The sequence below is a fragment of the Euleptes europaea genome, chromosome 1 (assembly GCF_029931775.1).
Source record: "Euleptes europaea isolate rEulEur1 chromosome 1, rEulEur1.hap1, whole genome shotgun sequence".
Classification (NCBI taxonomy): Eukaryota; Metazoa; Chordata; class Lepidosauria; order Squamata; family Sphaerodactylidae; genus Euleptes; species Euleptes europaea.
In genome coordinates, this window is record NC_079312.1 from 63,075,571 (window position 1) to 63,091,274 (window position 15,704).

General features: G+C 38.3%; 1 protein-coding gene across 1 annotated transcript in view; it reads left to right on the forward strand.

Moving 5' to 3' along the window:
- Positions 1-15,704, forward strand: part of DCP1A (decapping mRNA 1A) — a 30,401-nt gene that overhangs the window by 3,993 nt on the left and 10,704 nt on the right. The window contains exons 2-5 of the mRNA XM_056860925.1: positions 1,069-1,109; positions 4,245-4,372; positions 11,786-11,852; positions 13,107-13,233. Coding sequence (XP_056716903.1) covers positions 1,069-1,109; positions 4,245-4,372; positions 11,786-11,852; positions 13,107-13,233 — 363 coding nt within the window. The remainder of the gene's footprint in view (positions 1-1,068; positions 1,110-4,244; positions 4,373-11,785; positions 11,853-13,106; positions 13,234-15,704) is intronic.

The window sequence follows — 15,704 nt, forward strand, 5'->3', positions numbered from 1 at the left end:
AGTAAGAAATATAGTAGACTCTTATCTGTGTTTCTTCTCTTTTCTCTCAAAATTTTGCAGTTTATATGTTGCAGCCTTTCCTCTGTTGGATCTTCAAATAGTTACTGCTAGTGCAGATGTTAGTATGACTAACTTAAGGCCAAACTAGACGTTTGCTATGAGGACCCAGTAATTTTAAAATGCTGCAAGACCCTGATCCTGGTCAAGCCCACAGCATGGCACTCTTGTTCCTCCACTGTGCCTTATCAAGTACTGCAACAGCAGTGGGGTGCAGTGTGGCCATTTTGGTACTTGGTAAGGTGTGTGAGGGGGAACAAGAGCTCCTCAGCCTGCTACTCTGCAAGCCTGATCAGGATTGGGCCCTTGCATTTTTTTTAAAGTGACTTTAAAATGGTGGTGGCTGCTACAAGGACACAGTCATGTCAAGTTTGGATCTTAGGCACTTCCTTGCCAGCACTATTTATTTATTTCATTTCTACTCCTCCACTCCACATGAATGGCAGACACTAATCTGGTGAACCAGGTTGGTTTCCCCCCTCCTACACATGAAGCCAGCTGGGTGACCTTGGACTAGTCACAGCTCTCTTAGAGCTCTCTCAGCCCCACCTACCTCACAAGGTGTCTATTGTGGGAAGAAGGAAGGAAAGGTGATTGTAAGTCAGTTTGAGTCTCCCTTAAGTGGTAGAGAAAGTCGGCATATAAAAACCAACTCTTCTTCTTCTAACATCATTCTCATTGCCTCCCATTTTATCCTCAAAACAACCCAATGAGGTTGTTGAGAGAATGTGGCTGGCCCAAGGTCACCCAGCGAGCATCCATGGCATGAGTGGGGATTTGAACCTGGGACTTTCAAATACTAGTCTGACACTCTTAGCTATTACACCACACTGGTACAAGACATGTTGGGATTGGGCTACAATGTATCTGTGCTTAAGCATTTAAATAAATTTGGCCTGTTAATAGTTTGATACCTAAATTTTACCTTTCAGATGCAAAGGTTATGAATGCAATAAATGCTCAGTATAAAGGAATTATTTAATTTATTGCTATAATTCCTGTTTGTTACAGGAGAAGACTGACATAGAAGGTACCTTATTTGTATATAACAGGTAAGTTTATTCTGATCTTATTTTAGCAGCGCAGCTTTGTGAACGGCAAACCCTTCTGTGGTGATGATATCTGTGTTGGAATAAAAATTACCCTCTGTTAGCATAAAAAACACCTGGAAACCAGGTGCGTGGTGCCTGTGCTTTCTTTTTCTCCACACCTCTATTTTATTTTTCTTCACCCTGAAACCCATTTTAAGGATAATGTACAAGGGAGTTTCCAGTTAATTGCCTAAAAGAGGTAATCCCATCTCTCTGCCTCTGGTGGAATCCCCCTTTCCTTTTCCTTCAGGTGATTTCAGCAGTAAAGGTGTCTGCAAAAGGATTATACAGTTCATGCATAGATCTCATGAACTGAGGAAGTATTTTACTGCAAATAAAACGTGTGGATAGTCGTTAAGGTGCAACCCCCCCTGCTAAGTTTGTGTGAATACCCCCACTCTTTCAAGGTTTGCTGAGCCTTCAGACTTGAGGCTGCTGCACCTGAATTTGCCAGCAGAGACACAAATTTTAGATTGGACGCTGTTTAGCATGGAGTGGTGGTGATAGCTTGTTATTGTTATACTTGTAAACTGCCATGTTCTTGAAGAATGAATAGCGTATGAGTATGTACTAATATTAACAAAATTGGCTTCAGTATTGTATTCTGGCATAGTAAAAGAAAGTGAAGGATTTTAAGTTGGTTTTTCAAATTCATTTACTTACAAGATAGAAGGAAAGTAATCACTAATACATGGCAAGGGTGCTTGTTTTAAGCCTTCATAAATATTGAATCATGAATATGTAAGCTTTTGAAATCTTATCAGCTGTGGTTATATCTCCTGGCAGTGAGCTCTGGAAGTTAGTGGGGTGCAGTGCACGTAGGCTTCTCAGTCATGAAACATGATGAGTACTATGTTGTAGTGAACACTGTGGTCAATAAGGCTTGTTACCTGTGGGAGAAGTGGCTAGAAAATGCCCGTCTCTAAAGGATGCCTGATGTTACACATGCTTTTAATACAGAAGCGTCCCTTCATCATTTATGTGGCTTCACCTGATGCAGAGGCTGGATTGGCAGAGATCAATAGTGAATATGTATGCATCTGTCTGGTGGCAAAGACCTTAATCCTCACTTCGGTGTTTGAAGCGATTGCCACTATGCTACTGTAACATCTGTGCTGAGCTACCTATAGAGAATTTGGATTTGGATTTCCTTTGAGGCTGCAGATGGTGCAGAACACTGTGGCCCATTTCCCGAGGCTGCTGAGCTGTCAGGAAAATGCTAGAGAGACACAGGCTTTGTGGTATGTCTTGGTTCAGTGTAGCCTCTCAAGTATATTTCTTGGTGCTCGAGTCCAACTGAATTCCATATGCGAATATAATTGAGGAAGTCAATTACAACCTAACCATATTTCTCATTAATATTTTATGTTTAATGCTAGCAGTGATTGTAAACCCTCCAGTTTCTTCTAGGCAACGAGAAAAAATGCCAGGTCTTTATCAGGCTTCTTTTGCAACCTTTTTAGAAGTCTAACAAAGATAAGTTCACGCTAAAATGTTACTCTCCCTGTTGACACTGTGGTAATGCCTTTGGGCCTTCTACAAATGCTATTTCCAGATCTCTACCACTTGAATCATGAGTTCAGTTGAATTTTAATTATCTTTGACATGCCAGCTCAGGCTGTTAGTCCATCTGTTCTAATAGAATTACAGCAATAAAGAGAAACCTATTTATTGAAATGATTTTTGTGTTTGCTTCAAGGACACAATCCAATAGACGGTTATTGCCATTTGAACCTGTTAACTTCAGTGACAGAACATGCTTAACTTCGTGCTAGATTGTAGCCTGTGATTATCTCCTGTGTTATCAAGAAATTTTAAATTTCGATTCATTTTGGTTGATATTGCAGCACTTCGTAATAGGCAGATTTCTATTCGTATGCAGAAACAACTGTATACGTTAACAGATGAATGTACATTTTGCTTGCAATTCTCACATGCAGGGAGACAGTATAGATCTGAAATATGTTCTCAGTCTTTTTTTCTATTTGTGATGTGTTGTATACAAGATATAGTGTACAGTTACAGATTCTGTTCCCGAGATGTGTCTTGGAGGAAACTGGTGCTTTTCTGGCTATTTATTTTAAAAGAGCATTTGGACACTAAACTTCCTTCAATAAAGAATAAGCAAACAAGTTATATCCTGTACAGGCAAATAGCTACTATCCCTCAAACGGTCACGAAACATTTTGTATTATGAAAACAGATATATTTCTCACTTGGCATGTCTAAAGTGATAGTTCCAATGTCTGTAAAAAGAAGCCATTTATTATACAAACCTAAAGTAATCCTTGCACTGTTTTCTATGTGCCTTGTCACTCAAAATAACAATTTTTATCACATCCAAAACCTTAAACAGCCATTTTTATCACTTTGAAAACCTTAAATGGTGTTAGGCCTTGTTGAATGTACTTTTCTAGTGTTAGGCCTATATTACATTTGCTGCTAATAATTCTTTTTTATAATCAGGTATGTCTTGCCAGTTATGAAAAGCGTGAGAACTGAGCAGAGCTCTTGTATTATCACAGCAGTTCAGAAAGCAAATATGAACAGCAAATGTGTATGCCTGATTGGATTTTTTTACTTTATTAATGTTGTACTCTGCACGTTAGATTGTTCTGCTACAAAATTATTCATAAGCGTTTTTATTTTTTGTTCTGAGAGTATGTGAAACTTGCTTTTGGATGTTTTAAAAATATATGCTTTTCAGCATTCTTTTAAATGAGAGGAGCCATGTTGATGCCAGCCACTGCAAAGATTTTAATTGTGGCTTAATACCATATCTGAATGCGGCTAGTATCTTTGGAATAACTTCACAGGATTTGATAATCAGCATACTTTAAAAAAGCCTACCCTCCTCTGCCAAAAAAAACAAACCAGCCCCCAGCTATTACATAACAATAGGTCATTGTGCTAATCATTGCTTTGTGTTTGGTATTCTGATGTGGAGCTATATCTTGAGTTCTAATGCAGTTGTTGCATAACATTCCCTGCTGAAGTACTACCACCACACTATTGGTTTTTCTGAAAGCAGGTTATTTTCCAAAATATACATTGTTGCTATTACTTAGAAATTTTTTGTTGTCCTTGAAATAACAGGTCTGCTTCTCCTTATCATGGCTTCACAATCGTGAATCGACTGAACATGCATAACTTGGTGGAGCCTGTAAACAAAGACCTAGAGTTTCAACTGCATGAACCTTTTCTCCTCTATAGAAATGCTAATTGTGAGTATAAACTTGAAGAATTAATGGGGACTTTTTCTTCTAATTGTCCTGCAGCATTTCTGCGATTTGTGGTATGACAGTAACTAACCCAAGGTTCTTGGCACTCATGTCTGTTCACAGGGTGCTGCTTTTTAAGTGTGTTTATTTATTTTATTATTAACCTTCTTTCCTGAAGGGGCTCACATAGCAAAAAAACCAATCTCCCTTATCAAAACAATCCATCAAATAAAATCAGCAATAGGTTTTCCTGCCCCCTTCTGAAAATCACCCAACACAGAACACTCTTAAGCCTCTAATGGCAACTCATTCCAGAGAATTAGAGCAGTTGCCAGTAGAATAGGCCACTCGCTGAACAAACCTTCATTTGAGAAGAAGGTGTAAGCTACTGACATACACCGGGAAACAGGTTTTTAGATGTAAGGGATCCAGCCCATAGATGGTTTTCTAGGTCAAAACATACATTGTGGTCTGTTCATACCTAAGCAGTGTGAATTAATATCTGTTCTCAAACCCCTGAAGGGTGATTATTTGCAAACCCTGTCTGACTGCAACCTGGAACATCTGTCTCAGTTGGTTAGCTAATGAGGAATGATAGCTGTCTTCAAGTGTGATGGCCTACGTTAATGTCAAAGGCTAGTGGGTGAGGAACAAATAGCATCTTGGGAACTATTAATGCATAGCAGATAGTCTGTATTCCATTTGAAAACATGTCCTTTAATGTGTGTGCTCAAAGATACTACTCAAGACTCATTGAAAATATTGTGAACCTAGCTCTCACAAACAGCAGAAGAACTGGTAAAAATGTTAGTATACCACTGTAGTGTAAAGTATACCACTGTAGTGTGAGGGCTCGTATGATTAAATACTTCCTCAGCCCCCCAAAATGCGTATGTGTAAAATGACTAAAACCCTTGATATCTAGTCTTCATGTGGAATTTTTATTGTATTGAGGAACATTGTCAAGCACATTCTGAAGTGGTACTCTTGTAGTTTTACCACTTCATGTGATATTGGGAGGAGTAGTGCTCATATATGGATCATGTAAAAACCAAGGGATACCTCTCAACTGTCTAGCAATGTTGTTTTTGAGAATGCGCACTAACAAAATAGGTGTGTGTGAACCATTTCTTCAGCTGTTGCCTCCTGCTTGATAATTATCCAAGCAATGAATAAAATAAAACTCATTTTGGAAGTAATACAACGAGAGCCTCATGAAATCCTCGATTCAAATATCACTTTGGCAGCAGGAGCCAAGACAGTCAGTGGTTAAGGGACTGGAAGCAGCAGCACCACATTCTTCCTTGCCCCAGCTCCACTCCAGCATGAATTACCACCCTGGGCCTTACGAATGGTTATGGCTTGTGCTGTGCCACCCATGACACATTAGCCCAATTTAAACACAGTTCTGGCAGATGTGAAATTGCTAGGGTAATTTCTTATGCCCCATGTCTTGCTTAAGATGGACCACCATGCATGCAAGCCTGTTACACATGTAATACATATTAACATAGTAGCAAGTACATGAATACAGATGTAACTTCCTGGTGGCTATTTTACATGAACGACGTGTCTGCAAAAAATTAGTCCCTGCAAAAATTGTCACCAAGAAGTATCTATTTCTGAGCATGATAGATCAGACACTGTTTTCCGCCACGCGGCTGTCTCTATAGTGCTGCTCTTTGTGTAGTTCCAAATGTATTCATTTTGCATTTTACAGTTCTGGATCTCTTGCTTTATACTTGCTCCATCCTCTTCACTCTTATTTTACAACCAACGTATTTCCCTAATCCCCTTAAAAAAGAGTAGTGGCACAAAATCTTTTGGTTCTGCCTCTGAGCATCTATTCTCCTTAGATGGTGGAAACCCAACAAAATTGCATGGAGATCACTTCAAAGTTACAGCTGTAAATGTGGATCTTGGACTATACTGAGATCTGTTGATACTAATTTTTATGCACACCTCTTTGGACATCAATATGATGGGAAAGTGAGATATACATTTTTAAAATAACTCTTTTTGGAGTGTGGCTATAGTATTCTAAGTACATATTTAAGGACATCTCCTTGGGTTTGAACTCAGTTGCCTCTTCACTGACTATAATATGTTTCTGTGACTGACCCCGAAAACATTTTCTTCAGTTTTGCCATTGTTTCTTAAGAAGGTATTTGAAGAGAATTATGGTTTTTTAAGCATAGGAATAGTTTGATGTTCAGGATATAACCATACAAGTTTTTTAAAAACTGTTCTTTAATTTTGTTAAAATAAATTATCATTTTAATTATCATAGTAACCTGTGTAATCTTTAATCGGTGCTGAGAAAAGTTACCAAGCTAACTTCAACAGTGGTGGAAAAGACTAGTGTGAAATTCCCATCTTTTATTCATAATGTACATTTTTGAACTGCATAAATGACAAAGTGGAGAATGATTTCTTCGATAATTACACCAATTGTTATTCTGGAAGAACTGGAGTTATTAGTCTGCATAACAGGAAATAGTACAGCTCAACAATGGTAGGTGGAGGGACCACTCCACAGCATTAACAGAAAATGACCTTGAATTAAAAGAAACCTTCATTCGCTTTTAGTTGCTTATGGGATTGCTTGCGCATCTCTTACTTATAAAAGGCTTGAAAGTCAAACATCATCTTATATTTACTAGTCTAACAATGAATAGATGTAAAGTTTACTAATGTCATTCAGGGGCACAGTCACAAAAATATGTGAACCGATTTTGAACTTACCTGTAAACGTCTCTAAGAAGTAGGTTTCCGGATTTGTTTCACTTACAACTTTCCCTTTGTATCTGATATTTTCTTCCTGATGTACAGAAGTAGTTTCCATGGTGTTAAAAGATGGGAAGAAACACTTGTATTCCCCTCATATACACACACCTGGCCTATTTGCTTCTCTAGTTGCTTTTTTTCAATTGAGTGAAGCTCTGAAGATTTACTCCTGGAAGAATGTACTTGGAATACAAGTTAGCTGTTCCTTTGTTATAACAACAGATTCCTGCGTGAAATTCAAGTTGGTAGCCTGGCCGTTTCTTAAATAAAAGTATCAGTGTGTACAGCAGGTTTAAGAACTGTCACCTATTGGATATCACCACTGTTGTCAGAATGGCATGTGTTTTGGTCATAGAAGAGGAAAGACTCTTTAACAACTGCTTTAACTCAGCCTTCTGATTAAGATAAGGAATGAGACTGCTGTTGCTATTTTGGTAGAGAGAAATGGTAAAATTGCATGTAGGATTTTTATAATGAAGTTTAAGCTGAGGGCAGCCAGACATGTAGAACAGTGTGCTCCAACAGGCTAACGTGTTATCAGCACTCACTTTCTTGTTCTGAGTTTCTGTTGCAAAGTAGTTATCTCTGTCCTGTCTGTCTTAGATAACCAGCTTTTGTTTAGGGCAAATCCATTAGTACTTGGCTTTGATATCCACTTTAGACATGTGTTTTCTTTCACTGTACTAACAACTTTAGGTTTATTCTGAAGATTTTCTGTCCAGAATCAATGTTCTTTTCCTGGCATTCCTTTTTTAATTTGTTCCTTTAGCTTAAATTGTCAAATACTGTGTTTGTATGCTAAATTGACATTGGCCATTGTAGCTTGCTAACAGTATGTTCAGGCATGTTATTTTTGTTTTCCTGAGCTAGGCGTAGTGAGAGAATATCAGCCTTTAATTGATTAACTGTATGGTTACTATACCAGTTACACAGGGTGTACTTTGTTATCTGATTGTTTGGGACACACTTATGAACCTTTCTCCCTTTGTAAATGGAAGGTTCCAGGCAGCAGTTGAAATGGCTAACATGCTCTACAGACATGTCCCTGTGAAGTAATGAAATGTTGTTCACTGTAACCTTTACAAAGATATAATAATATCCATCATACACTGAAGTTCAACTATCAGCTATGTGTGATAGTACAGAAAATAAATGTTACTGACTGTGGATGCCTGTTATAAATGAAAAACTAGGAGAAGCAACTGGATGCTAAACCTGAGCAATATTTGTTAGCCACAGATTTAGTTGTGTTAAAATTATGTTTTGGGCACTTGTAATTTTGTTTAAAAGAATAAAATAAAAATCTTACTGAAGCATTTGCCATGATATGTTAAATGGGTTTAAGGTTTAAAAATGGGAATTGCGGTAAAATGAGTGATGAAAATCTGACAGTGTGTGAATTAAACTATGTCGCTTTTTCATTTTGACTGTAGGATAATTAGTATTGCAGACTAAATGCTGATTCTCTCCTGGGATGTTAGGAAGAGAGTACATTAAGTTAGGGCGTGTCTGTTTCTAAACACAGAGCTTTTGACTTATGGGTAATCTTTGAGGCAACTTTGATAATTTGCCTTTCATCTTAAATGGTTCTGATGGGTTTTCGGGACAACACCCCGAGGCTCATTGCTGGTAGGAAATACTGACTGTTTGATATGTTGTCAGACAGGGTTTTGGATGCAGGCCTGTTTCTGCTTCAGTGGACAGCCTTAAACAATTCTGCTTGCTGACTGCTGTTTACTCCATTAAGCTGTCTTTCTAGGCTGCTCTTACCTTTTGCCATCAAATCTAGCCTTTTCCTCCTTAATGCTTGTTCTTCCAGTTGAGGGTAAGTCAGTAGAAATTGTGGCTACCTTAGCTTACTGCAGCACCACACACCTGACAAAATAAATGGCTGGTAGAGGATGACAAATCCTGTGTGTACATACAGAATAGTGAAAGGTACAGTGGTAAGATAAAAGGGAATTTTGCTGGGAAAGGGGAAGGTAACAATACAAAATTACTCTTTACTTCAGTCAGACTAAAGACCTGAAACTGGGGAAGGAAAAGGTTTGCATCATAAGCAACTTTCTGTGCATACTATAATTTAACATTTCCTAGAGTCCACAAGTTTGTGTTTCAACTTTTACATTAAATATCCTTTCCATATTGGCTCTTTGATCCAAACCCATCTTGCCTTTTCAGTTTTTGCCTCTACAACACCACCACAGTGCTTCTGCTGTTCCTACAAGATGTCTCTTACAGACTCCTTTCCTTCTTTTCGTGATAGTAGAAACTGGTTGAGCGGGACATTTCCTCTTTCTGCTCTCCTCCCCTCCCCAGTTCTTTCAGTTGCACTCACCATTTCATGTCTCCTGGAGCATTCTCAATCTCCATTCAAAAAATGCCTGATTTTTTTTCTCTCTTCCTTGCAGTATTGTTTTTCTGCATACCACTCCCCAAGTATAAGTATGCAGAAAATCCTCCCTTGCCTGTGGATGGCTTGGTTTTGCTGCTTTCCCTTTTACTATGAGCGTCCCACTTTACTAATAGATGTAGGAATAACACATACACATGAAGCTGCCTTATACTGAATCAGACCCTTGGTCCATCAAACTCCATATTGTCTACTCAGACCGGCAGCGGATCTTTTAGAATACTATGCACTTTTGTGTTTAATACATTTGCCTATACCTGTTATGCATCAGTGATTGATCAGTGATTGATGCCATTCTTGAAGCGGTAGACTTATCATGATAGCCCTTTCGTTTCTATTGAGAATGCAATTCATAGTTCATATTGTGACCACTGAATGAAGTGGCTGGATGTGTGAAATCCTGTTTTTCTGTCTAAATGTTTGAATACTGCTAGATGTAGTGGAATTTGCCCAAGAGTTTTGAAAGGGCTTGCATGTGAATTTTATAACTTAGTAATCTTCTAAGAAAATGTGAAGATTTGTCACTTTCAATATGGCACTGCTCCATACTACACAGAAGAAAACAATATTGTCAGCCCCAGAAAATCTGCCAGCTACAGGATCTATTGAATTTACTTGTTTGTGTGCTATTTGTTGGCTGTTCACATTTTGTGTGGGAATGTGTTCAGTATACATAAATGAATAATTTGTTCATGAAGCAAAACTCTATGCTCTTTGAAGTCTCCTAAAGTGTCCAATATTTCCCCAGACTTATTTTAGGAAAACATTCATTCTGTGAGAAAAATAATTTTTAATAGTCTTGATGGGGTTTATATAGAGAAAGTATATACTAAATTTCCAGAGACCTGCTTGAGGCAGCTTACAAAGTAAAAAATAATACAATACCAGTGGCTTTCCAAGCAAGAGAAAAATGAGCTTCCTGAGAGAGATATTCTGACATATTTTTGGGAGATGTGTTTTCTTGAGGTCCAAATTAGGGGAAGCCTGTAAGTGAATTTATCAATTTACCCTAATAACATAATAATTCTCTCTAATAGCGAAGCTAATAATTAAATGCCTATTATTATTAAATGCTGTGCAGAGGAAAGCACTGGCAAACCACCTCTGTTAGTCTCTTGCCACGAAAATCCCCCAAAAGGGGTTGCCATAAGTCGGCTGCGACTTGACGGCGCTTCACACACACACACACACATTGTGGCAGTTAAGTGGAACCATCCACAAACTATGTGGTTTCTGTATACCCAGGCTTCCCCAGGTATACAGACAAATATTCATTTTTAAATTAGAAAAGAGATACTCCATCCTCAATGGCTTGATGACAGCTAAACATCCTAATTGATATCTAGGAGTTATCTTATCTTGATGAGTTAACTTTTTAAATAAAGGCAGATGGGGGGGAGTTGGGATTTGGTTGCTGAATCCCCAGTTGCTTATGGTATCAACTGTACTGAAACTAAGTTTGCATGTATCTGAATCCTTTCCCCCCCTCCCTGTAGTCCAGAAAACCGTAAGGGTTATGACCCCTTTGCACATAAAACAGCTAAGGTGTGGGTATGTGTATGTGGAAAGGACTTAACTAGGATCTGTGAAAAAAGAACTTCGGTCATTCAAAATTGTGAAGTTGTGTATGCTTGACTTCACTAGTGCCCCATGGGTGGGAAGAATGGCAGTGGAAAAGCAGCTTGGGTTTTGGTTTTTTGGTGAGGAGGAGAACTAGATCTGTGAATTGAGGCATGCTAGTAAAATACTAATAATAAATTAATATTATAGGTGGTAATGGAATTGTAACTAAATAATTTGGAGGTGTTGAAAAGCATGGCCAACTGAATGGAAGCTCTTAAGTTTTAATTACCCCATTAATTCAAATGTGGATCATGCCCTCAAAATGATGCTCCATTTTGAATCTAGCAAAAAAGTATATCTATTTTTACTAATTTCCCAAAGTTGTATTTAGTGTATTCAGTGTACCAATAAGAACTAGATATTCAAAACAAGAGTTTTATTGTTCATTTACAACCTTGCATAGCAAATGTTTTTTTATTTACTATTATTGCTTTCATGAGTATTCAGAATTTCATGGTAATGTAAATTTTTCTTGGAGAAACGATGATAAGAGCTCAATTAGTAACTTAAGCATCCTGCTTCTTTTGGTTTCTGCTTGGTGTTCTTGTTAAAAAAAATCTTATGGTGACCTTTTTCAAAATATTTTTTTCTAGTGTCAATTTACAGTATCTGGTTCTATGACAAGAATGACTGTCATCGAATAGCAAAACTCATGGCTAAGTAAGTACAAGTTTGCAGTATTTCCTGCCCAGTTTTATTGCACTGGTGGTGAAACTGTTCATACTTGTTGTCAATCACACAAATTATATCACACTGTTATTTGCAATATTTACTTCTTTTCAGATTTCTTCAGTTCTGTTTTTAGAACAAGCTTCACTTAACAAGGCGCAATGTGTGACAACCCATTTTATTAAAGTTCTTGCAGAACATTTCTGTTTACTTTCAGGCAGATCAAAAATCAAGATTTAACCATCAATTTAAAAAAAAACTAACAAGATTTATTCCAGAATAAGTGCTAATGGGTCAATGTTCACTATTATTAGATGCATGAAGTGTTCATCCACTAGGCTGATACACATATGCTAAAAGTTGTACACAGCAGGTGTGATGGTACAGGGGCAATGTGAAAAGAGAGGCTGGTGAAAACAAGGTCCAGTCCATCTAAGTGGGCGAGGACCACTCACAAGTGTGCCCACATAGGCAAAGTAGGATAAACATAAAATCAGATGTAATGTGGTAAATACAGGATGAAAATCAAACAGTAAGATCACAGGACCTAATAACATTAGCGGTACCATCTTACTCTCCATTCTCCAATGTAATATATGCCTATCATGTATCAACAATGCTTTTCTGCTCTCTACTTGGGAAAATGGCAAATCCCTAAGCAGAACAATAGACATAAATCTGACATTAAAAATTGCAATATTCAGAAGCAAGTGAGCATTTTAATCTTCCAGGGAATTCTGTTGCTGATCTGTAGGTGATCAGTGACCTTTAGAAGAACTTCAAGTGGAGAATCCCAACATGAAATTGCTGGGATATAAGGACTCGGAGATCTCCAATCCAGCTTGTATCTGACAAAGGGAGCTTGGACTCTCGAAGGCTTATACCCTGAAAATCCTTTTGGTCTCTAAGGTGCTACTGGACTCAAATCTAGCTATTCTACTGTACCAACACAGCTACCCCGTGAAACTATACTATCACAAGGAGTTTTTTTGTCCCAGCATCCTTAGAAGCAGAGCAGTGGAGTGATTGACATCTTCTGTGATTGTTATGATAGCACCTTTTGGCTCTCCCATGAGCTATTAGTTATATAGCCTAATACTTATGAGATGACATTTTCTGGTTTGGAGCTCAGCGTTCATCAAACATGTATTCAGATTTTTTAATTTGAATAGAGTGCTCCTTTCATGGGAATATAACTTCATGCATAATAGAATTATAAATCATGTGCAGCCTTCTCTGTTATAGAGTGGTACAGGAAGAAGCTCGGAGATCACAGGACAGAACAAGCCCAAGGAGAACTAATGGTTGCAGTGAAAACAAGTCAATTGATATCTTAGAGATGCTTAGCAAAGCCAAGGTTGAATATGACCGGGTAAGGAAAGTGGGTGTGTAATTCTTTTTTTTCTTTCTTTTTTTTAAAAAAAGATTTCATTAGAAATGGTGTGCAATTGTGCCCAAGTGTAGCCACGCCAGGTTCTTGTTGCATATTTTGGTAAGTAGTTGTCTCGCAGGCTTGTTCGAGAGCTAGCATGGTGTAGTGGTTAAGAGCAGTGGTAGGAGCGGCGGACTCTAATCTGGAGAATCGGGTTTGATTCCCCACTCCCGCGCATGAGTGGCAGAGGCTAATCTGGTGAACCGGCTTGGTTTCCCCACTCCTACACATGAAGCCAGCTGGGTGACCTTGGGCTAGTCATAGCTCTCTTAGAGTTCTCTCAGCCCCACCTATCTCACAGGGTGCTTGTTGTGAGGCGGGGAAGGTGATTGTAAGCCGGTTTGATTCTTCCTTAAGTGGTAGAGAAAGTTGGCATGTAAAAATCAACTCCTCTTCTTTAAAATTGTATCATACAACCTCAGTGTTTTTTTGCTTGAGACATCTTCATATAAACTCCTTTTTCAGTCTGTAGCCTTTGCAAAATCAGACTGTAGTGTCCAGTTTCCCTGACAATAAATAAGCATTTTCCTCTACGTACCATACTACAGAAAGCAGAAATAGGCTTTTGCAAGTTAATTTTTATTTTACATTTACTGTCTTTAAAAACAGATCAGTGCTCATGGATGCCTTGTGTACTACAGGTATATTTGTACAAACTTGGTTAACTTTCAAATAATTTACGAAATCTGTTTGAAAGTTCTCTGTTTTTAAGTACTCCCTAGTCAGTGTTAGTCTCTGGAGAACCTTCTTATGAGTTCCTACACTACAAAGCAATCTGTTTTCTTTCTCCTTGCCCAAACCATTTGAGCGAAATAGAAAGAGCAGTGAATCATCATAGGCTATGCATCACAATCTTACAGTGCTTCAGGGGATGTTGAATCATGAGGCAAAAGGCTAAAGGCTTTCAGTTTCTCCAGAACAACAGTTTTAGGCACACTGAAAACTATACAAGCTAGAATGACTGGCTTTAATTTTAAAAACTAAAGACCCACCAAAGATTATCATTAAGAATAACATAGTAATGTCAAGACCAAGCTAACACAGATGTGCCCCAATGGCAGTGGCTGCAAAACTGCAAAGAGAAACTGAGAGAATATTTTTGCAGTTTGTGGTTATTTTGGAGGATAAACACACCAATGTATTTTCCCTCAGTGTTTTGTTTTTCCTTGGAATTCCTTCATTCTACATTTTAATAACCTTATTTATGGATTGTAATTTATTCTGTACAATACAAGGTTCCCAAATGTTTCCTGTGCCTTTTATTACTGCATGCTGGACACAAATCCAGCAGTTCACTGTTCTCCCTGTTGCTACCTAAACTGTCAAATGAGGAGACAATGGCGTTCTCCCCCCCCCCCCCCGGATATACTCAGGGTAAAGATTGGCTCTTTAAAGCAGGCATAGTTAATCCCACACTTGCCATTCCTGATAGCCCAAACAAGTCTTGTTTCCCCACTTCTCCTGCAGTAGTGGTAGATGAGAGAAAGGAACTAGAACCTGGCTAGGAGGAGGGAAGAGGCAGGTGTTCCTGTGAGAAAAAGAGGAAGTTGAGAGGGGGCCCTTGTAAAAGTCTGAGAGAAACTGATAAAAAAAGAGAAGCCACACTTTTTCCTTTACGATGCTATATAGGAGTTGTGCTTGAAAATGTGGCAGTTTTGTAATAGAAACCACATTGACAAATGTGCCTCTCTGGTAAAGTTGTCAAAACCTTGATTTCTGTTTAAATCAGTGGGGTCCTTTTCCCCTCTCTGCAGAGGACTAATAAAGAGATAGGACAGGATGAATTACAGCTGATTTAAAAGTGTACACCACCCTGTAAGCTCAGAGCCCCCTTCAACTGTTATGCTACTTCCGGAGTCTGATTGTGGGAAGCGGAAGTTCAGGTTGCACATTCTGACCCATTCTTTGAATAACTCCTACAGTTATAATACTATTCTTTTACTGGAGCTATTCTATTATGTGATCAAAGGTGATAATAAGTTTCAGAATATGCAGCACTAAAGTGTTTCCAGTTGAAAGGAATATAAACTTGTAGTAACTGAGAGAAAGTTTAGGATTGGATCATATAATTCCTTTCCAAGTCTTCCTCAAACAAAGAGAGGCTTTCTTCAACCAAATTTTTTTTTCCATCAGAGGAAACCTTCCTGCATTAGACAGATTCATCCTCCATTGAAGGAAGGCTTTCTCATTTAAAGAAAGACCTCACAGAAAAGAGTCATAGGACCCAGGCCTTAAGAATGCCCTTTTTAACTGTAGATTGGTGGCTCGCATTATTTAGTCATAGATCCTTCCTATGATTTCATGGTTAATGTAATATGCTTTTAGTTACTGTTCACTGGCAGTGGTGAGGGTTATTGAATTTCATTTTTCCTAATTTCTTTGCCAATTTTCCTGGGACCCTTCACTTAATA